Source organism: Heterodontus francisci, chromosome 24, assembly GCF_036365525.1.
Source record: "Heterodontus francisci isolate sHetFra1 chromosome 24, sHetFra1.hap1, whole genome shotgun sequence".
NCBI classification, from domain to species: Eukaryota; Metazoa; Chordata; class Chondrichthyes; order Heterodontiformes; family Heterodontidae; genus Heterodontus; species Heterodontus francisci.
Genome location: NC_090394.1, coordinates 37325238 through 37349203, shown reverse-complemented (window position 1 = coordinate 37349203; position 23966 = coordinate 37325238). Strand labels below are relative to the sequence as shown.

At 43.3% G+C, this 23966-nt stretch overlaps 1 protein-coding gene across 5 annotated transcripts in view; it reads left to right on the top strand.

Annotated features, from left to right (window-relative positions):
- Positions 1–23966, top strand: part of mad1l1 (mitotic arrest deficient 1 like 1) — a 999406-nt gene that overhangs the window by 190969 nt on the left and 784471 nt on the right. For all 5 annotated transcript variants that reach the window (XM_068055940.1, XM_068055938.1, XM_068055941.1 and 2 more), the window contains one exon: positions 9089–9233. In XM_068055940.1, the coding sequence (XP_067912041.1) occupies positions 9089–9233 (145 nt within the window). The remainder of the gene's footprint in view (positions 1–9088; positions 9234–23966) is intronic.

Here is a 23966-nt window from a genome sequence, read left to right as displayed (position 1 = left end):
TTATTGATTATACTGGTTATTAAAGTGAGACTAGTGGATCTCATTGCTTGCATGACTCTAAATCTTTTGGAGTGTGGGAACAAAATTTTCCTATTCATATATAATAAAATAAAAACAAGAAATGCTGGAAATACTCAGCAGGTCTGGCAGCATCTGTGGAGATAGAAGCAGCGTTAACGTTTCAGGTCAGTGACCCTTCATCAGAACACTTGCCTATTTTTCAGTCTGTTTTCTAACTCTTAACTCTCAAAAGAAAACAGTCTCTACTTTACAAATCTCCTCTTGTGTTCCTAAGCGTCTTGGGGTCTATTTCATCGATCCGAGGTTCTTAACAGATTTCAGTCACTTAAGCCCACCTGGAATGCCTACTTCAGTCGTATCTAAATCCCGCAGCCTCTGTTTGATATATTAGTTTCCTTCCACGGCTCGCAGAAGCAACCATTTGACATTTGAAATATCTTTTTGTCATTCTGATGTTTGACTCATTTTGGGTCACACAGTTTTTAAATTGTTTATTTTATTACTCTAATTTTCTTGTATTTCACAGAAAAGCGATGAAAATGAATAAGAAGGGCTGAGGTAACAAAAGTCAAATAAATTAGTTTTCTTTGAGGGGGTACATTTGCATTGGCTGCTTTATCTGGTTCCAATTTTCTTTTGATATCCCTACTCTTTTTTGACTTGCTTCTGTATAATCTATACTCATCTCTTTTCCCTACCAGCTTTGTAATTTTTTTTTCTTTTACCCCCCCCAGATCTCCCTTTTAATTTTTTCCACAATTTTGGAGCATTTTCATTTTGCCTTGCCTCATTTTTGTCTGGCAAGTGCCATATAATGTTTGCGAAGGGTATTAATTTATCCTTAACAGATAAATTCTGATATCAGATACAGTGCCCCCATGTCGATGTTAGCAAGCTTAAATCCTTGTATCGCTGAAACCTGCCCACCTGAATGTGCATACTGTTGTGAAAGCCTCTGTTTTGTTAAATATATTTTTTGATGGTTCATTTTTGAAAGATTGAAGGAATTTTAAACTTTGGGGTTTTCAAAGGCGGTTATGTAAAGGCCACTTAACTTTGAAAAACAGTCCCTGAAAATGTTTTTTAAAAGGGGCACTGAGAAGTCTTGTGAGGAAAGTGAGCCTCTCTGGGAAACCATCTGACTTCCAGCTCAATAAACAACAGATAACTTTGAACACCTGGCGAAGTTGTTTTCAAAGAAATGACAGGTCAAGATTGACGGAGGTAAAAGGTTGACCTCCTGTTGTCAGTTTTGCTTTTGAATTGTTTTGAGTTGGGGTTGAACTGTATAAAAAGGAAGAGAACTCCCAAGGAAGGAGAGAAGACCACAACCCGACTCAGCTTTCCAGCATCCTGCTAAAAGATCCTGAGAAGTCCACTGTGTCAACTCATCTCGTCTCCTGTCATTGAGAATTAATTTAACAGGTTTTTCTTTAATGCCACCTGTAAAGAACTGTTCTAAAAGATCCCAGTGTCCCGTCTACGTGTACTTGGAAGCCAGACTGTATGCCAGTTTTGGAATACAACATATATCATCGGCAGTTTCTTCAAGAATGAGCAAGTATTCAGGCCAAGTGGTTTTTTTTGTTGTCTGTAATAGAGCTGTAAAAACAAAAATCCCTTTATTTTCCTGCTTAACTGGTCTGTGTGTGTGTGAGTGTGAGGGGCTAAGGTAAAAAGGGAAATTTAATATTTCACTCTGTGTGTTTATGCTTTTCATTACTGGTGAAGACTTGTTTTATAATCAACTGATAATTTTGTTGTTTATTAAAGAAAGTTGGTTGGTGTGTTTATTCTGGGATAAAAAAATGGAGTCTATGATTGACCGTATCGGTAAGTAGGAAAAAATATAAATATTTATTGTGACCCATGGAGAAATGGAACGAGAATAAACAGTGCACTCCTCCTGCCTTGGTCATAACAATACTCAGATTTGGTTAAATGTACACCCTCTTATCCAAGTCAAATTGAAAGTTATTGTGTGCATGATGGCTATTGCCTAATGGTTCTCTGCAAAATCTAAGTGCAGAAAAGTCTTGTGCACAACAGCTCCTGAATGCACTGCATTAATGATTTTCAAATCTTTTCCAATGTATAGTGGACTGACTAAACTGCCTCATCCTTTTTTTTGCTTAATTTTGTGATGAGGCATTCTCTCTCTTTTGGCCTGATGATCTTATAGTATGGCACAAATATTGCCCTCGCTCTGTGGAATGCTTCTGCCCGGATGGTTTCATACAATGGCTGTAGTGCTAGCTTGACTACTTTAGCATTTCAGTTTGCCCATTGCATCTGTTTTCTCTATCCTTTGTGAATATCCTCTACCTTTTGTAAGCTATTTACTCATCCATTGCCCAGGGGTAGCTGTGTTTCTGTGATTTTGATAACATTGCTGATTGTTACCATTGCCTCCAGTTACACCATTTTGTTTTGAACGCTTCTGACATTGTATATGTACATCTAATTTTAGTATTTCTCCCATTAACCTTACCATCTGGTTGCTTTCTCTTGCAGTCTGAGTAATGTAGTACTTCTTGCCATGCTAAATTTGTCCCTTTCTTCTCTATGCTATCATATATTATCCAAACCCATTTCGTTTAGTTCAAATGGTTTATTTCCATCTAGGCTGTTTGTTCATTTATTTCTTCAAAACCACCGTCCATCCTTCTGACTTATTTCTTTATTTTCTAGCTGGCTTTGTTCCTTCTCACTCACTCATTTATTTTCCAATTATGTACTTGCTAATTTATTAGCTCATTTCCACTTGGGTTCATCTTTGTTTTTCAGTGGGGTCAGTTCCGACTCATTTATTTTTACCCAACCTTTTATTTATGTCCTCATCCACCCCACCCTTCCTAGTTAATTTTAAAAAATTTATTTTTACCCATATGTTTTTCCATTTCTTTTTCACTCATTCCTTATTTCAGTTATCCTGTCCTATGCTACTTATTTTATTTGTCTTTGCTACCTCAGCCCTTCCTATTCATTTTAATTTATTTATTTTGTTCTTCATGCACATCTATTTTGACTTTTGGTACCTGAACTCCACAAGTAAGACATGATCCAATCAAATCCTTGAGCAACTCTACTGTATTTTATAACAATGTGTTGTTTGCTTGTTATTGAACAGGATATCCTGTGGCTCAGTATGAGCAGCACAACAAAAAAACATTAGTACAGGATACCCAAAATACAGCCCATAGGCTACACTGGCTGTTAGTGCTAGCAATAAGACACACAAGGTCCAGGAAATTCCATTCTATTTGCTATTATTTCTTGCCTGCATTGTCACATTGATTTGGAGGCATGCAAAGGGCTGTTCTTGAAGCTGCAGCCACTTGGTGGATAAATCCTAATGCAGAATAGCAAGTTCTATCAGGATCAGCAGCCTGGAAATGAATAAGAACACTGATTTGTTTTTTTCAACTTGATATGTGGCCCATGAACCTCTATGTCCTGCACCTAAATGACCCAGTAAAACAAGCATGGAGTATGTGCATCCAATTGGTGCAAAATCACAGAAATTTGGAGCTCTGATGTCCTCTGAGGACTGGTAGGACTTCAATTCATGCTAGAAACATAATTAACTTGCAAAAAGGCTTGGAGCTATGTGGTAGATCAACAGCCAATGTAGTGAACTATGGCTGGGGGAGTGCAAGTTCTTTGTATTACTTTGAGGAGATGCCAAGTAGATGACATGCATCGTCAAACCAAAAGGTGAAGTTACTTTATAAGAGTTATCCCTCACCTGCTTTTCCTCCCTCCTACCTTTTGGCTCAGGATGTCAGTTATGAAAGTTAGGGTGCCACACCTTCCTGGTTGCAGATGGTGCTTACTCTGGGGAAAACAGAGAAATTGTAAGAAATGTAAGAAATTGGCATCCTCAGAAAAATCTACAAAGAAAAAATGATGCCTCTGCAGCACCTAATGGTTTCATGGCATTCGTAGGTTGTCTATCTACCCACTAGAAAGGGCTATATTATGGCATTAAGAGACCTGATGAGGGTGGAGGGTATTAGAATTGGAGACGTATTCAGAAGCAGTATTAATTTCTTGGCACTCCGTATTGATGTAAGCTAAAGAACAGCTGCAATGTTGGTTGTTACTGGCCCAGTGTTATCTGGAGCTGGGTGTAGTTTTAGGTTTGTTGGCCTGGAGAACTTGTTGACTAAACATTTGTAGTTGAAAGTACTTTTTAAGCTGAGGATTCCCTTTGTTCAACACTGCTACCTTGGCTGTAGCAGAAAGAGAATTGTCCTATGAGAATTTCTTCTTTTCCTATGCTGGGGACTAAATAAAACATGTCAAATGTGTGATAGTTAGATGTAAGCAACAGTCATAGCAACCACTTGATCCCTTAACTATATACTTCATTGCAGAGTGGACATCTTATCTCTAAGTGCTAAATGTACTTCACGCAGATCTGCAACTTTTATAGTTATCTGATATGCCCCGTGGAAAATGGTTTTCAGAAGAGCAGAAAAGGAGAGGTGGGATAAGAGAAAATAATATTCATGCATTGCCAAATTCATAAGTTCTCATGTATAGAAGACTGTACTCTTGGTTCTTGTCCTCTCTACATTGTTAGCACTCTCCATTGTTGCCTAAATTCTTTTTGAAATGGTGGACTTTTGCTATCCTGTAAAGTGTGTACGACCTCTGTGCAATTATTGTACCTATACTGTTAAGGAAAAAAATGGCCATTGATAGTGAGACCATAACTTTAGACTGCTAGAATGCAACATTTCACTATTGTGTATCTGCAAGGGTTGCTAGATAAGAGCATTCACTCAGGCTGGTAACTATGGCTGGAATTTTACGTCAGGCCAGTGGCCCTGCCCCCACAGGCAGAAAAAGTTGCTGGCGAGCCCGCCTCCACCTGGCCTGGAAGCCACACCATGCTTTTACAAGGTCTGGGCCCTTAAATGGCCTCGGGCAGGCCAACCGCCCCTCTGAGGCAGGAAGTACTGTCTCCAAGAGCTGCCAGCCAGACAGTAGGCCAGCGCCTCTTCAGTCCCAGCAGTGTCACCGAGAGCGGTGGCCAATGCTAGGACTGCACCCGGCTAGGACTGGCAACATGGACAAGGCCCTCTAAGTGTGTTGGGCCTCGCCGGGGACAATTGGCTGGGCCCTGGTTGGGGAGCGAGAGGTCACTCAAGAGAGTGGAGGGAGGTGCTCCAATAGGGATAGCTTGTGCAATGGGGGGGAGGGGTTGCGGTGGGGTGGCGGGGAAAGAGAGGGAACCCTGTGTCAGGTACAGGTGCTCGATCAGGAGGCCTCTGCCACAGCCTGCAAGGAGGCCACCAGGTTTTACTGGGCGGACTTCTGAGCTACTGAACTGCCTACCTGCTGGTAATATACCAGTGAAGATGGGAGAAGGCCCTTAATTGGCAATTAATTAGCCACTTAAGGGCCTTAATAGGCCTGGGGTGGGTGGGCCATTTGTCACCTCCCCGCCACTCATAAAATTGCAGCGGAGGTGGGAAGGTGATGGAAACAGCAAACCACCCCCCCCCCCCCCCGCCCCAACCCCACTCACTTTTATACCCTCCAGCCTGCTCCTGCAGGAGGCATTTAATTCCGGCCTATGTCTGTACTGATAGGTCCAAATTCATGTTCCATTGTCTGACTTGGAATCACAAATGCTTCTGTGCTGCTGTGCTTTAATAGGTCTGAACATTCGACTTCAAAGCTTCATCATTCAGTGTCAGAACTCCTTAATCAATTTTTGTGCATATTAACAAATGAGGGAGAAAGTTAGATAGGCTGTTTACCTGTGGATTACTAACCCTCCAATTCTCTTGGGTTATTGATTGGATACTCTTAGATTTTAAGATTTATCTTATTAATTGCTTTCACTGTTCCTTGAGGATTCTGCCATCTCCTCCAACCAAGGAACTAACACTGTTTCAGAGCAGAACCTTGCAGACAGGCAAGGCAACCTAACTGAAAATGAGATTGCAAAGATGCAAGTTTCTCAGAGATGCATGTTTCTACACTATTTCCTTTGAGGATAGTGACAAATCTTAGTTATATTTGGTGGTTAAATAATGAGGAAAAACCATGCTTAACATTCTTTTTGGGAACTGATGAAAAAGCAAAATAAGCTTTATTTGAATTCAATTGCATAAATCCCACTTCAGCCAAATTATTTAACAAGATGCTAATGGGATGTGAGAAATCGCATTTCAGCAATTTGATAAATGTGCCAATTATTTGTCTTTTGCTTTTGCTGATAATTTGCATGCACTTGAATTGGACATAAAAATTGGACATGTCTAAATATTCAAATAATAGCTGCACGTGACATCCTAGAATTAACGTTAAAATATAAGCTCAGATTCCACTGTCTTAGCAAAAAGTGTATGCCACCAATGACTGACTTGCTGTTTCACGAATGCAAGAGACCCTGATAGCTATTGAAATATTTGCTGTGGTTATTATGTTCACTCCATAGGAATTGAGACCATCACTGTTGGGAGTTGGTAGGGATAAAAATGGACTTAAGTGGCTCAATCTTTGAGAATTAATTCTTTTTATTTTGTAATTTTTGTGTGTTCATTAGATCTTCTAGCTCTCTCTATTCATCATTATTAGGCTGAGAGGGAGTTCAGACAGGTTGTCCGAGGCCTGTCGCAACCCTACTTAGTAACGGACCGCTGAGGAGTCATACTACAGAAACCAATTGATTTGCTTTTTAGTTTTTCCAGCTTGGTTAAAACTAGACATTCACCATGTTTTTAAAATTTGTTTCATGGGATGCAGGTGTCACGGGCAAAGCCAGCATTTGTTGCCCCTCTCTAATTGCCCCTGAGAAGATGGTGGTGAACTGCCTTCTTGAACCGTTGCAGTCCATGTGGTGTAGGGAAACCCACATGGAGGGAGTTCCAGGTTTTTGACCTAGCGGCAATGAAGGAACAACAATATAGTTCCAAGTTAGGATGGTGAGGCTTGAAGGAGAACTTGCAGGTGGTGGTGTTCCCATGCATCTGCTGCCCTTGTCCTTCTAGGTGCTCTAGGTCGCAAGTTTGGAAGGTGTTGTCAAAGGAGCCTTGGTGAGTTACTGCAGTGCATCTTGTATGTGGTACACATTGCTGCCACTGTGCATCAGTGATGGAGGGAATGAATGTTTAAGGTGGTGGATGGGGTGCTGATCAAGTGGGCTGCTTTGTCCTGGATGGTGTTGAGCTTCCAGAGTGGTTTTGGAGCCACAGGCAAGTGGAGAGTATTCCATCACGCTCCTGACTTGTGTCTTGTAGACGGTGGACGGGAGCTGGGTTACTTGCAGCAGAACACCTAGCCTCTGATCTGCTCTTGTAGCCACAGTATTTATATGACTACTCCAGTTCAGTTTCTGGTCAGTGGTAACTCCCAGGATGTGGGGGATTCAGTGATGGTAATGTCAAGGGGAGATGGTTAGATTCTCTCTTGTTGGAGATAGTCATTGTAGGGTATAAGTTACTGCAATGTCATTTAGGGGATAAGTCACTGAAATGCAGTGAGGTGTGAGTGACTACCCTTGACATCAAGGCAGTATTTGACTGTGTATGACATCAAGGAGCCCTAGCAAAACTGGAATCAATGGGAATTGAGGAAAACTCTCCGCTGGTTGGACTCATATCTAGCACAAAGGAAGATGATTGTGGTTTTGGAGGTCAATCATCTCAGTCCCAGGACATCACTGCAGGAGTTTCTCAGGGTAGAGTCCTCGGCCCAACCATCTTCAGCTGTTTCATCAATGACCTTCCCTCCATCATAAGGTCAGAAGTGGGGATTTTCGCTGATGATTGCACAATGTTCAGCACCATTCGTGACTCCTCAGATACTGAAGCAGTTTGTGTAGAAATGCAGCAAGATCTGGACAACACTAGGCTTGGGGTGATAAGTGGCAAGTAACATTTGTGCCACACAAGTGCCAGGCAATGACCATCTCCAACAAAAGAGAATCTAACCATCTCCCCTTGGTGTCAATGGTATTAACTGTGTTGAATCCCCCACTATCAACATCCTGGGGGTTACCATTGACCAGAAACTGAACTGGACCAGCCATATAAATAATAACAATAATAAAAACAAGAAATGCTGGAAATGCTTAGGTCTGGCAGCATCTGTGGAGAGAGAAGCAGAGTTAACGTTTCAGGTCAGTGACCCTTCATCAGCCATATAGATACTGTGGCTACAAGAGCAGTTCAGAGGCTAGGAGTTCTGTAGCGAGTAACTCGCCTCTGTACTCCCCAATGCCTGTCCACCATTTACAAGGCATAAATCAGGAGTGTGATGGATACCCTCCACTTGCCTGGATGGTTGCAGCTCCAACACCACTCAAGAAGCTCAACAGCATCCAGGATAAAGCAACCTGATTGGCACCCCATCCACCACCTTCAACATTCACTTTCTTCGCCGCTGCTGCACAGTGGCAGCAGTGTGTACCATCTACGAGATGCACTGCTGCAATGCACCAAGGCTCCTTAGACAGCACCTTCCAAATCCCTGACCTCTACCACCTAGAAGGACAAAGGCAGTAGATGCATGGGAACACCACCACCTGCAAGTTCCCCTCCAAGCCTCATGCCATCCTGACTTGGAACTATATCGCCGTTCCTTCACTGTCACTGGGTCAATGTCCTGGAACTCACTTCCGAACAGTACGGTGGGTGTACTTACACCCCAAGGACTGCAGCGGTTCAAGAAGGCAGCTCACCAATACCTTCTCAAGGACAATTAGGGATGGGCAATAAATGCTGGCCTAGCCAGCGATGTCCATGTCCCATGACGAATAAAAAAAAAAGACACTCTTGCTATTCCATAGTATGATGCAGTAAAAGATTGGGGGCTGATACTGGCTGATGAATCATTCAGTGAAGTTTTTAACTTGATGAAAAGATCCAAGACCTAGCAATGTTTTTGAGATTTGATCATTTGAAACTCCCTGTCAGTCAACTCTTGCTCGTCTTCCACTTCATTGGAGGAAATATCGTACTATCTCATGGGAACCGAATAAAGCCACTCATTTGCTTTCTGTCCTTTCCTCTGTGCGTTTCTAATCCTGCTTGTTTATCTATTGCAGTGCTCGAATGTTGGAAAAAACTCGAAGGCAGCTTCAGGATGATGTTTTGAACTTACGGACCCAGCTTCTCGCTGAACAGAAGAAACGGGAGCAACAGGAAGCAAATGCCCGACGCATGGAGAAGCGCAATATTCTACTTATCAAGGTATGTGTTGCTAATTGAATGGGGTCATTTTTAAAAAGATTCATACTATTGCTTTGTATTCTATGCCTCTAGATGCAAAATTGAGCATTCAGTTTGCCTTTTAGTCAGATCTTATCTGTTTGGCTGCTACCTTTTCATTATCTGTGTGGTTGCACACTACTCCCTCTTGCTCTGCTCCAATTAAAATGCTACCATTTAAGTTTTAATTCCTTGATTCTTTTAAATGTATTATTTCATATTTTTCTACATTGAACTGCATCTGCCACCAATTAGCCATCCTGCTAGCCTGTTTATGTTCTCCTGAAGTCTTCCACAGTCCTCGGTCACCGTTTGCAATACGTTTCATTTTGGTGTCATCAGCTAATTTTGATACTGTTCCCTCATGCCTTAAGTTCAGATCATTTTAGGATGTAGAAAATAACATCAGCCCCATTGTAAACACCATGCAATGCCACTCACCGCATCTTTCTAGTCGATTAAACTTTGTTATGCCCATTGGCTTTAATTACTGCCCTCCAACTAGTTCTCTATCCATTTGGCTACATTCTTTTAATTCCACGTGGCTTTATATTTGTCCTAAGTCTTTTGTATGGTACCTTGTCAAATAGTTCTTGCAAATCCATGTAAAGCATACTCACTACACTTGCCTTATCTTTTGTTATTTCTTCAACGGATTTTATAAGGTTTCCTTTTGGAAATCCACGATGGCGTTTCAGATTAACTCATCATTCTCTAATTGTTTAGCAATTTCATCCTATATTATAGACTCCAGTAATTTATCAACAACTGAAGTAAAGCCAATGGCTCTCTAATTTCCTGGCTTAACCCTGTCTCTTTGTTTTTTTGAAGAAGGGAATCATGTTTTGTAAAATTATAGTCCAAGCCTCCACGATATCTTCTAATACAGAAGCAAAATACCACCGATGCTGGAAATCTGAGATAAAAACAGAAAACGCTGGAAATACTCAGCAAGTCAGGCAGCATTTGTGGAGAGAGAAACAGAGTTAACATTTTAGGTCATTAACCTGTCGTCAAAACTGGAAAAAGGTAAAGATACAAGGTTCTAAGCAAATGCAGAGGTGGGGGGGGGGGGGGGGTTGGTGGAAAGAATAAAATCTTTAAGGTTTGTGCTGGATGGAAGGCAGAAGAAATTAACTGGCAAAAGGGATGATAGTGCAAGGCAAAAGGAGATGGTAATGCGACGTAAAGAGACAAAAGATGGTTGTAGAGCTGTAAATAACAACAGCAGAATCATTACCTACAGCTGCTGAGAGAAACAATAGGGGTAGAGGTTATGATCTGAATTTGTTGAAGTCAGTATTGAAAGATAAGGTGCTATTCCTTGAGCTTACGTTGAACTTCATTGGAACAGTATTGGAGGCCGAGGACACAGTGCTCAGAGTGGGAATGACGGGGGCAGAATTGAAATGACAGGCAATGGAAGCTCAAGGTCATGTTTGCAGACTGAACAGAGGTGTTCTGCAAAGCGCTCACTCAATCGGGGTTTGGTCTCCCCAATGAGCAAACCACATCATGAGCAATGAATACAGTACACTAAATTGAAAAAGGTATAAGTAAATCACAGTTTCACCTGGAAAGAGTGTTTTGAGCCCAGCGTGAGAAGGGAGGAGGTGAAAGGGGAGTTCTTGTAACTCCTCCATTTGTGTGGGAAGAGAAGGGGCTGTTGGGTATCGTGGGAAGGGGAGGGGCTATTGGTGATTGAGGAGTGGACTAGGTTATCGCTGAGGGAATGGTCCATTCGTACTGCTTGAAAGGAGAGAGGAAGAATTGTTATGTGATAGCATCATGCTGGAGGTGGCAGAGGATGATCGGTTGAATATGGTGGGTTTGAAGATGAGGAAAGGAAAACCCTATCATCCTTTAGGGAGGGAGGGGAACGGGTAAAAGTAATAGTGTAGGCAAGGATCGGACATGGTTGAAGGCCCTGTCAGGTACTGTAGGGGTGAATCCTCCTAAAAGAAAGACATATCGGAAGCATTGGTATGGAAGGTGGCATTGTCAGAACAGATGATGCAGGGATGGAGGAACTGGGAGAATGGAATAGTCCCTACAGTGAGTGGGGTGGGAGCAAGGTAGCTGTGGGAGTCAGTTGGCTTAGAGTGAATATTGGTAGATAGTCTATTCCCAGAAATGGAAATAGAGTAGGCGAGGAAGGGAAGCGTCTGAGATGGCAAGGGAAGGGTTGAAATTGGAAACAAAGTTGTTGCAATTTTCCATTTTGCGACAGGAGTAGGATACAGTCACCGATGTGGTGGAAAAAGAGATGAGGGATTCTCAGATGGGAACCATCAGGTCCTGGTTTTTTGTCTACCTGTAAATTTGAATAATTTAGGAGCATAGGAACAGAAGTAGGCCATTCAGCCTGCAGAGCCTGTTCCGCCATTCAAGTAGATCACAGCCAATCTGTATCATAACTCCATCTGCTTGCCTTGGTTCCATTGCTCTTAATACCCTTGCATACCAAAAATTTTGACATTTTCAATTGACCTCCAGTTTCAACAGCTTTTTGGGAAGATTGTTCCAGAGTTCGACTACCCTTTGTGTGAAGAAGTGCTTCCTAACATCACCTCTGAACGTCTAGCTTTAATATTAAGGTTATGCCTCCTTATTCTGAACTGTCCCACTGAAAAGATTGTTTCTCTCTCTACCTTATGAAGTCCTTTAATCATCACTCATTAATCTTCTGTACTCAAGGGAAACTTTTTGTGTGTTCACTAACTGCTGTATATTAGCCTCTGTTCATTGATCTCTGGTATTCCCTTCACTACAAGCTCGCCTCCTTCGTCGCTTAGTGGCCCTACACCTTGATTATCTTGTTGCTGCTCATGTGTCATTTGTTTTTCTTTGCTAATTTTTATCCCCCTTGGTCTTTCTACTCTAAAGAGTGGCATTAGCAAAGACCTTGGATTAGTAGTCTGTTCTGCTCATCTCTACCATGTGGAAGAAGAACAGAGGTGTTCTCTCTGGTATCCTGACCAATATTTATTCTTCAATCAACATCACTAAAACAAATGATCCTATTGCTGTTTGTGAGAACTTGCTGTGCACAAATTGGCCGCCACATTTCCTATATTACAACAGTGACTACACTTCAAAAGGTACTTCATTGGCTGTAAAGCTCGAGAGAAATGCAAGTTTTTCTTATCTATCTGATAAAGGGAGACTTAAGTTAGCACAAGCACGATCTGTTAGTTGCCCCTGGGGGAAATGTATTAATTCGTTACAGCACGGAAGGAGGCCATTTAGCCCATCGTATCTGCGCTGGCTGACAAGTCGCTGTCCTGCCTAATCCCCCTTTACAACTCTTGGTCAGTAGCCTTGTAGGTTACGGCACTTCAAGTGCATATGCAAGTACTTTCCAAATGCGATGGGGGTTTCTGCTTCCGTCATTCTTTCAGACAGTGAGTTCGAGATCCCCACCACTCTCTGGGTGAAAACATTTCCCCTGAATCCATCTAAACTTCCTACCTCTTACCTTAAATCTATGCCCCTTGGTTATTGACCCTCAACCAAGGGGAATAGAGCCTTCATATCCGCTCTATCTGGACCCTTCATAATTTTTATACACTTCAATTAGGTCTTCCTTCAGCCTCCTTTGTTCCAAAGAAGAAAACCCTAGCCTGTCCAATCTTTCCTCGTAACTAAAATTCTCCAGTCCAGGTAACATCCTTGTAAATCCCCTCTGTACCCTCTCTAGCACAGTCACATTTTTCCTATAGTGAAGTGGCCAGAACTGCACGTAGTACTCCCGCTGTGGCCTAACTGGTGTTTTATACAATTGCAACATAACTTCCCAGCTCTTAAATTCTATGCCTCAGCTAATGATGACAAAGATGGTGAGAAATTGCAGAGCTGAGATGCAGAGGGATCTGGGTGTCCTAGTGCATGAATCGCAATGGGTTAGTATGCAGGTACAGCACATAATTAGGAAAGCTATTAGAATGTTATCGTTTATCGCAAGAGGAATTGAATACTAAAGTAGGGAGGTTGTGCTTCAGCTATACAGGGCATTGGTGAGACTGCATCGGGAGTACTGTGCACAGTACTGGTCTCCTTATTTAAGGAAGGAAGTAAATGCATTGGAGGCAGTACAGAGAAGGTTTACTAGACTAATACCTGGACTGGGCAGGCTGTCTTATGAGGAAAGGTTGGACAGGTTAGGCTTGTCTCTGCTGAAATTTAGAAGAGTAAGAGGTGACCTCATGGAAACATATAAGATCCTGAGGGGTCTTGACATGGTATATGTGGAAAGGTTGTTTCCCTTTGTGGGAGAATCTAGAACTAGGGGTCACTGTTTAAAAATAAGGGGTCGCCCATTTAAGACAGAGATGAGGAGAATTCTTTTCCCTCAGAGGGTCGTGAGTCTTTGGAATTCTCTTCCTCAAAAGGTGATGGAAGCAGAGTCTTTGAATATTTTTAAGGCAGAAGTAGATAGATTCTCGATAAGCAAAGGGGTGGAAGGTTATCGGGGGTAGGTGGAAATGTGGAGTAATTAGTTCAGCCATGAACTTATTGAATGGTAGAGCAGGCTCAAAGGGCCGAGTGGCCTACTCCTAATTCGTATATTCGTATCCTGTATCCCTTCTTGACCACCATATCTACCTGTCCAGCCACCTTCAGGGATCTGTGGACATGCACTGCAATGTCCCTCTGTTCCTTTATACTTCAGTATCATACCATTTATTGTGTATTCCCTTGCCTTGTTGGCCTTCACCAAAAGTATTACCTCGCACTTCTCCAAATTTAACTCCATTTGCCACAGTTCATCCACCTGCCTAGTCCATTGATGTCCTCCTGCAGGCTACAGCTTTCTTCTTCTTTATCAACTACATGGCCAATTTTTGAATCATCTGCAGACTCCTTAATCATACCACCTATTATTGATATATACCACAAAAAGCAAGGGACCTAGTACTGAGCCCTGCAGAACCCCCTGGAAACTCGTTCCGATCACAAAAACACCCATCGATATTGTTGTAAATTAATTATGTCTAAAAAACAGGTCAAGACTCCTAATGTAAAGATTTGCATTAGCTGTGGAATTCTGTTTCCCTGCCTAATATGTAGTTTTAGTTCCAGCTGGAATGTGTAGAATTTTAATATCATGAGCTAATAGTTTGTTTCCAGTACTAAATGGCAAAGCTCTTATCAAATTACTTCTTCCCACTTAGTCTTTTACAAGAAGTTAGTGCTATAGTATGTTTCATTGGCAGGATCTTTTTTTACATCTTGTTTATTTATAATTGCCTGCAAGAGGGCTCTATAAAATGTTTTGCCAGTCTCTGCTATGGTCCGCGCAGAGACACTTGGGGTATGCAGAGGACCGGAGTGCATTTTGAAACCCAATTCCGTTTACTGCATAAATTAAAGTTTGAGATATGTGAGCAATGTCCACGTGAAGCACATTTAGTTTTCGGCGCCACTGCAATTTTTTTGAAACCCGTTTCCATTTATTGCATTCAGTTAAACTTTGCGATATTTGAATGTTTCAGGAAGTGGTTGCTAACTGCAATTTATAGAAATTCAATGTTTTCACACATGCGCAGCTTTATGTGGCTTTTTTGAGAGTCAGAAGAGCCCATTAGATGTAAACCTGCCTTTTCAACTCCGGAGAAAACAGTTCCTGATTAGACTTTCATATTCAGTTACTATAAGCAGGTCACTAGGCCAAATGTTTGACAAAATTTGTATTTATATTCCTCAGCCTGTTTTTACACATGGACAGCTTTATGTAGCTTTTTCCAGAGTGAGAAGTTTTAATTCTGTTTCAGTCTTTGGTGAAAGAATATCTAGAAATCCTGTATTTAAAGAAGTCCTGTTGTAATAAAGATACTAATTTGACTGCAAATGTTTTTGGGGTCTCTGCTAATTTATATAAAATGCTCCCTGAATAACCACATAGTCAAGAAGAGTAAATCATGAGTGCAACACTTGGCAACAAGTTTCATGCCAGCCAGCTTGTAAAAGTGTTAAGTATTCCTTGTTCCTGGATGACCACCTATGTTATAGAGCTCACTAAATCTCAAACCCTGAAAGTTCATTCTACCTACGGGAATGGTAGCATTGTGGTAATGTTACTGGATTAGTAATCCTGATGCCCGTATCAATGCTCCAGAGACATGAGTTCAAATCTCACTATGGCAACTGGTAGAATTTAAATTCAATTAATAAATAAAGCTGTAATTAAAAAGTAATGATCATGAAACTACTGGATTGTTGTAAAAACCCATCTGGTTCACAAATGTCCTACAGGGAAGGAAATCTGCTGTCCTTACCCAGTCTAGCCTACATGTGACTCCACACCGGCAATGTGGTTGACTTGTAATTGCCCACTGAAACGGCTTAGTAAGCCACTACTACAAACCGATACAGGAAAGTTGAATAAGAATAATACTGGACAGACTATCCGGCATCGAGCTAGGCACCAGAAACATCACGGGTTCATCCGCTGCCTAGTTGACCCTGCAAAGTTATCCTCGTGAACATCTGGGGACTTGTGCCAAAATTAGGAGAGCTGTCCCACAGACTAATCAAGGAACAGCCTGACATACTCACTGAATCATACCTTACTGCCACTGTCCCAGCGTCAGCTCAAACATGGGCAAGGAAACTGCCTGCTGATTACTACCTACTGCCCTCCCTCAACTGATGAATCAGTACTCCTCCATGTTGAACATCACTTGGAAGAAGCACTGAAGATAGCTTGGGCATAGAATGTACTCTGGGTGGGGGCCATCACCAAGAGTGCCTCAGTAGCATCATTACTGACTGAGCTGGCTGAATCGGGAAAGACATATCTGCGCGCCTGGGGCTGCACCAAGAGGGAAAATCCTACTTGACCTCTCCCTCACCAATTTACCTGTCCCAGTTGCATCTGTCCATGACAGTATTGATAGGAGTGACTAAGACCTGTCTTCACACAGAGAAGACCCTCCATTGTGTTGTGTGGCACTAACACCGTGCTAAATATGATAGATTCGGAACAGATCTAGCAGCTTAAAGCTGGGCATCCATGAGGCACTGTGGGCCCTCAGTAGCAGTGGAATTGTGTTCAACCATAATCTGTAACCTCATGGCTCGACGTATTCTCACTCCACCATTACCATCAAGCCAGGGGACCAACCCTGGTTCAATGGCATGTAGGCGAGCATGCCAGGAGCAACACCAGGTATTTCTAAAACTGAGGTGCCAACCTGGTGAAGCTACAGTTTAGGACTACATGCATGCTAAGCAGCAGAAGCAGCATGCGAAAGACAGAGCTAAGCGATCCCAAAACTAACAGATCAAATCAAAGCTCTGCAGTCCTCCCACATCCAGTCGTGAATGGCGGTGGACATTAAACAACTAACTAGAGGAGGAGTCTCCACAAACGTCCCCATTCTCAATGATGGTGGATCCTAGCATGTCCGGGCAAAAGACAAGGCTGAAACATTTGCAACCATCCACAGCTAGAAGTCCTGAGTGGATGATCCATCTCAGCCTCCTCCTGAGGTTTCCTGTCTTTCGCATGCTGCTTCTGCTGCTTAGCATGCATGTAGTCCTGTGCTGTACCAGTCTTAGCCAATTCAATTCACTGCACATAATGTCAAGAAATGACTGAAGGCACCAGATACAGCAAAGGCCCTCACAATACCCCGGCTGTAGTACTGAATACTTTGGCTCCAGAACTCAGCACGACCCAAGCCAAGTTGTCCTTGTACAGCTACAACATTGGCATCCACTCGACAACGTGAAAAATTGCCCAGTTATGTCCTGTCCGCACGAAGCAGGACAAAGCCACTCAGGCCAATGACCGTCCCATCAGTCTACACTCAATTATCAGAAAAGTGGTGGAAGTTGTCATTGACCGTGCTATTGAGCAGCACTTACTTAGCAATAACCTGCTAGCCGATGTTCAGGTTGGGTTCCGCCAGGCCCACTTGGCTCTAGACCTCATTACAGCCTTGGTCCAAACATGGAAAAAAGTGCTGAATTCAAGAGGTCGGTTGAGAGTGAACCCCAGCAAAATTGACGTCAATGGGAATAGGGGGATAACACTCCACTGGTTGGAGTCATACCTAGCACAAAGGAAGATGATTGTGGTTGTTGGAGGCCAATCATCTCAGCCCAAAGACATCGCTGTAGGAGTTCCTTAGGGTAATGTCCTAGGCCCAACTATCTTCAGCTGCTTTATCAATGATCTTCCCTGCATCATAAGGTCAGAAGTGGGGATGTTCACTGATGATTATAAAATGTTCAGTACAATTCGCAACTCCTCAGATGTTGAAACTGTGTGCTCGCATGTAGCAAGACCTGGACAACATTCAGGCTTGGGCTGATAAATGGCAACATTCGTGCCACACAAGTACCAGCTGTTGTATTGTTGCTTTCTTCAGCAATAAGCTACCAAACAATCTTGAGCTGAATGGTAGTTATATAGTGGGTTCTTTATTGTGAAGTAATAAGTTTTCGAGAGAGCTCTATAATACACATGTGATTAGGTGACTAACATGACTCGTGTTAGTTGACATCACTTCCTGTGATGTGTGACGTACTCAGACTGTTAAAGTATTATCACAACATCCCCATTTCCTGAAATGAAAATACACAAAAGATAAACCGAACAGTTTTGAACAATATTTACATATGCATTGACTCTTATGTCCTTTAATCAAGTGTTTCTGAAACATACAGGTAGTCTACTGACTTGACCTGATCTTGTCACTGTGTAATAAAAACAGAAAGTGCTGGAAATATTGGGCAGGTCAGGCAGCATCTGTGGAGGAAGAAGCAGTTAATGTTTCCGGTCTGTGACCTTTCATCAGAACTATCACTGTGTAGCTTGGTTGAGAACTAGATTTGTCAACTTTTTTCTCTTGACAGTCATCTTGAGCTTGACCATTACACATATCACTATTCTTTGCTACATTCTGTGGATTCGAATGTGAACGTGTTCTCAAAGCAATAGGGTTGTCGGTCACAATGTTGTTAGCTCGTTCCCTCAGTGGACATCTGTTTCTTCTTAGTACTGTTCCATTTGGGGTGGTTACTTCATATGACCTTAGCTTGTTGCAGATTTTCGATACTTTTGCAGGGGACCATGACTTCTCTTGCAGATATATCACTCTGACCTTCTGTTCACTCTGTAATGGTGGCAGTTCCACGGCTGCATGCTTATTGTATGCAGCTTTCATCTTTTCTTGTTTCGCTAACGGTTTGTCCTGGATTGACAAAGATTTTATGAAATGATGATTTGGAAGAGTTGACTTGACCTGCCTTCCAAATACTATTACCGCAGTTCTCCTCTTGGAGTTCTTCACATTTCTTCTGTCTGGGTACCATCGTTGCACATTCTGAATGGACTCAATAGGGTCACATATATCTTGATTGTGTCTCTTTAGCACACTGCTGATCTCATGGGTTGTCACGATTCAAAGCCTTGCTACATGGAACTATTGGACCATTAGTGTCAACACTGCAGCAGACTTTCTGTAACCATGTAGAGTTTCTGTTCCTGCTCTCCAACGTTATTGCTCCCATACAGTTAATTGGAGAACCATTGCATGCAGTGAGTGTAGCCTTTATAGGTTGTATCATGGCTTCCCATTTTGCCAGCTACATATTCTTTAGTATTCCTAGTGGCAAAATATTTGCATTTTCACTTGAAGGGCACAGATTGAAAGTAATGGGTAAGAGAAGCAAAAGAGACATGATGAAAAACTTTTTCATGCAGTGAGTGGTTAAGCTCTGGAATGTGCTGTCTGAGAGTGTGGTGGAGGCAGCTTCAATTGAAGCATTCAAAAGGGATTTAGACTATTAAATGAAAAGGAAGAATGTGCAGGGTTATGGGGAGAAGGCGGGGGAATGGCACTAAGTGAATTGCTCTTTTGGAGAGCTGGTGCGGACACGATGGGCCAAATGGCCGCCTTTCTGAGCTCACTGCCTGCAGCGCGGGATTTCAGTCTGCAGTGGGGGAGACTCCGCGCATGAAGTGATTATGGTGGGAAAACACACGGTGCGCAGCGGCGATGCTGTTCTGCAGCCTCACTGTGAATCGACTTTGCTTGCATTTCCCAAGCCCAATTCCTGTCTTTTCTTGCCAGCCACCATCAAAATAAACAGCCCCCTTCATGTACACTCACTCTCATGAGCGTCAAATTCAGCGGATGGTCATCGAACCTGACAGTGTCGTGCCACCGTCGCTACCTCTGACGATGTGTTGCATTGTCCTGTCTTCAGTGGATTCTGACGGGACAGATTGCAGTTCCTGATGTGTCGCTCGAGATCGTTGCCCCCGTTGAACACTATTGCTTAAGCCTCTCTGCAATACTGCTACTTCAATGCATTCTGCTGCCTCTGCTGTGGTCTTCACATACAGATCACCGCCACTGCTACCACCATATTGTGTTGTTGCTTTCTTCAGCAATAAGGTACCAAAAAATCTTGAGCGGTATTTAAATAGTGGGTTCTTTATTGTGAAGTAACAAGTTTACAAGAGTGCTCTATAACGGACATGACTAGGTGACTAACCCGACTTCAACTGCTCTATCACATGTTGGTTGACATCACTTCCCATGACGATGTGTGAAGCACTCAGACAGTTAGTGATATCACAGCACCAGGCAATGACCATTTTCCCTTAATGTTCAATGGCATTACCTTCACTGAATTCCCCACCATCAACATCCCGTGGTCTACCATTGACCAGAAACGTAACTGAATCAGCGATATAAATACTGTGGCTACAAAAGCATATCAGAGGCTGGGGATTCTGAAGCGAGTAACTCACCTTCTGATTCCCCAAAGCCTGTCTGCCATCTACAAGGCACAAGTGAGTGTGAAGGAATACTCTTCGCTTGCCCGAATGAGTGAAGCTCCAACAGCACTCAAAGCTTGTCACCATTGAACAAAGCAGCCCGCTTGACCGGCACCCTATCCACCACCTTAAACATTCACTCCCTCCACCACCAGCGCACACTGGCTGCGGTGCGTACCGTCCACAGGATGCACTGCAGCAACCAGCGACAGCACCTTTCAAACCTGTGATCTCTACCACCTAGAAGGATAAGGGCAGCAGTCACTTGGAAACACCTTACCTGCAAGTTACCCTCCAAGTCACAAGCCATCTTGAATTGGAACTATATTGCCCTCACTTCTCTGTTGCTGGGTCGAAATCCTGAAACTCACTTCCTAATATTGCTGTTGGTGTACCTATACCCTCTGGACTGCTGCATTTTAAGAAGGCAGCTCGCTGCAACCTTATTAAGGATATTAAAGAATGGGCAACAAATGCTGACCTTGCTCGTGATGCCCAAATCCCATAAACGAATAAAAAAGTATCCTGCCTTTCTTCAGTGAAGTCACAAAGATCTTACCAAGGTGTTAACATCTTTTTTTAGATTTCTAATTTGCTTTTCAAACATTTTTATTGAACTGGAAATGCTGATGCTGTTGAGACATTGGCTCCCTTTTATTGCTGAGTCTGATGGTGTGAATAGCTGGGTTAACGTCTGTAGAGACTGACCTTTGCGTAGCAATTGGCTTCATCTGCATGTTATTTCAGCTTCTTAATCACATTGGGTTGACAAACGCCTCCAAGGTGGTTCTACTGCAATCAATAATCTTTCAAAATTCTTTAAGATAAAAGTTTACAATTCTTGTTCAACTTGCACACAATTACAATTAGACCAGTGTAAATTTCTGCAAGGAAACTGTCACTTTATTGGCACAATATTATTGAAGGACTGGTTTAGGAACTGCTTTATGTTGCTGAAAACTTGGGGCCTTGCATGTCAGTGACAAACCAGCAATGCAAATGTATTAGAAACTTCCATATCTGTACAGTAACCATGTGAGAAATATATTTTATCTTAACTTGTTTTTTAAAAAATTTCTGTTTGTTGGTTTCTTGTATGGTTCAGTTATATTTCACAATCTTCTGCGAACTTGTCTGTTTACAAGTACTGTAATTGAGTTGTTGTAGGACTTCGCAAAAGCCATTGCTCATTTTTGTTTTGAATTGGCAAATGGCTGGTAGTAGATTGTATTTGGTACTCTTCAGCTCATCGAAAACCAAAGCTAATTTGAAGTAAAAACAAGAAATGCTGTAAATACTCAACAGGTCTGGAGCATCTGTGGAGAGAGAAGCAGAGTTAACGTTTCAGGTCAGTGACCCTTCTTCAGAACTGGCAAAGATTAGAAATGTAAAAGGTTATAAGTAAGTAAAGCGGGGGTGGGGCAAGAGATAACAAAGGAGAAGGTGTAGATAGGTTAAGGTCACAGAATAGCTGACCAGAAGGTCGTGGAGCAAAGGCAAACAATATGTTAATGGTGTGTTGAAAGACAAAGCATTAGTACAGATAGGGTGTTAACGGACTGAAAATTGAACAGCTGCAAGTACAAACATGAAAAAAAAACAGTGGGTAAGCAAACTGAACAAACTAAGATGAAATAAAATAAACACAAAAAAATATTAAAAAATGAAAAAGAAAAAATAACTAAAAATAAAAGTAAAATGGGGGACCGTCATGCTCTGAAATGATTGAACTCAATGTTCAGTCCGGCAGGCTGTTGTGTGCCTAATCGGTAAATGAGATGCTGTTCCTCGAGCTTGCGTTGATGTTCACTGGAACACTGCAGCAATCCCTGGACAGAGATGCGAGCATGAGAGCAGGGGGGAGTGTTGAAATGGCAAGCAACTGGAAGCTCGGGGTCTTGCTTGCGGACTGAGTGGAGGTGTTCCGCAAAGCGGTCACCCAGTCTGCGTTTTGTCTCCCAAATGTAGAGGAGACCACATTGTGAGCAGCGAATACAGTATACTATATTGAAAGAAGTACAAGTAAATCGCTGCTTCACCTGAAAGGAGTGTTTGGGGCCTGGGATACTGAGGAGAGAGGCGGTAAATGGGCAGGCATTACACCTGCGATTGCAGAGGAAGGTGCCATGGGAAGGGACGAGGTGGTGGGGGTAATGGAGGAGTGAACCAGGGTGTCACGGACATAACGATCCCTTCGGAATGATGACGGGAAGGGAGGGGATGATGCGTTTGGTAGTGGCATCACGCTGGAGGTGGCGGAAATGGCGGAGGATGATGGGGCGGAAAGTGAGGCCAAGGGGAACCCTGTCGCGGTCCTGGGAGGGAGGGGAAGGGGTGAGGGTAGAGGTGTGGGAAATGTGCCGGACACGTTCGAGGGTCCTGTCAACCACAATGGGGGGGGGAATCCTCGGTTGAGGAAAAATGAAGACATATCAGAAGCGCTGTCATGGAAGGTAGCATCTTCAGAGCAGATGTGTCGGAGACGGAGAAACTGGGAGAATGGAATGGAGTCCTTACAGGAGGCAGGGTGTGAAGAAGTGTAGTTGAGGTAGCTGTGGGAGTCGGTGGTCTTATAATGGATATTAGACAGCCTATCCCCAGAGATGGAGATAGAGAAGTCGAGGAAGGGAAGGGAAGTGTTGGAGATGGACCATGTCAAGGTGAGAAAAGGGTGGAAATTAGAAGCAAAGTTGATAACGTTTTCCAGTTCAGGGCGGGAGCAGGAAATGGCACCGATACAGTCATCAATGTACCGGAAAAAGAGTTGGGGGAGGGGGCCTGAGTAGGACTGGAACAAAGAATGTTCGACATATCCCACAAAAAGACAGGCATAACTAGGACCCGTGCGGGTACCCATAGCGACACCTTTTACTTGAAGGAAGTGAGTGGAGTTGAAGGAGAAGTTGTTCAATGTGCGAACAAGTTCAGCCAGGCGGAGGAGGGTGGTGGTGGATGGGGGACTGGTTGGTCCTCTGTTCAAGGAAGAAGCGGAGAGCCCTCAAACCGTCCTGGTGGGGGATGGAGGTGTAGAGAGATTGGACGCCCATAGTGAAGAGGAGGCGGTTGGGGCCAGGAAACTGGAAATTGCCAAAATGTCGTAGGGCGTCAGAAGAGTCATGGATGCAGGTGGGAAGAGATTGGACCAGCGGAGAAAAGATAGAGTCAAGATAGGAAGAAATAAGTTCAGTGGGGCAGGAGCAGGCTGACACAGTCCTGTTTGTGGATTTTGGGAAGGAGGTAGAAACAGGCTGTTCGGGGTTGTTGGACTATGAGGCTGGAAGGGGAGCTGTAGAGGGAAGATCTCCAGAGGAGATGAGGTCAGTGACAGTCCTGTGGACAGTAGCTTGATGTTTGGTAGTGGGGTCATGATCCAGAGGGAGGTAGGAAGAAGTGTCTGTGAGTTGGCGCTGAGCCTCTGCAAGGTAGAGGTCGGTGCGCCATACAGCAACAGCACCACCCTTGTCTGCAGGTTTGATGACCATGTCGGGGTTAGACCTGAGAGAACGGAGTGCCTCAAGTTCAGAGGGGGACAGGTTAGGGTGAGTGAGGGGGGCAGAGAAATTGAGATGACCAATATCTCGCCGACAGTTTTCAATGAAAAGATCAAAAGCGGGTAAGAGGCCAGGGGGAGGGGTCCAGGTAGAGGGAGAATGCTGGAGGCGGATGAATGGGTCTACTGATCGGGGGAAGGACTCCTGGTCAAAGAAGTGAGCCCGGAGGCGGAAGCGACGGAAGAAGAGCTCAACGTCATGCTGAGCGCGAAATTCTTTGAGGTGGGGGCGTAAGGGGATAAAACTCAGACCTTTGCTGAGTACAGAACGTTCAGCGTCAGAGAGGGGGAGGTCAGAGGGTATAGTGAATACATGGCAAGGGGATGGATCTGGAGGGGCATTAGTCCCCATCAGCTGCTGGAGCTT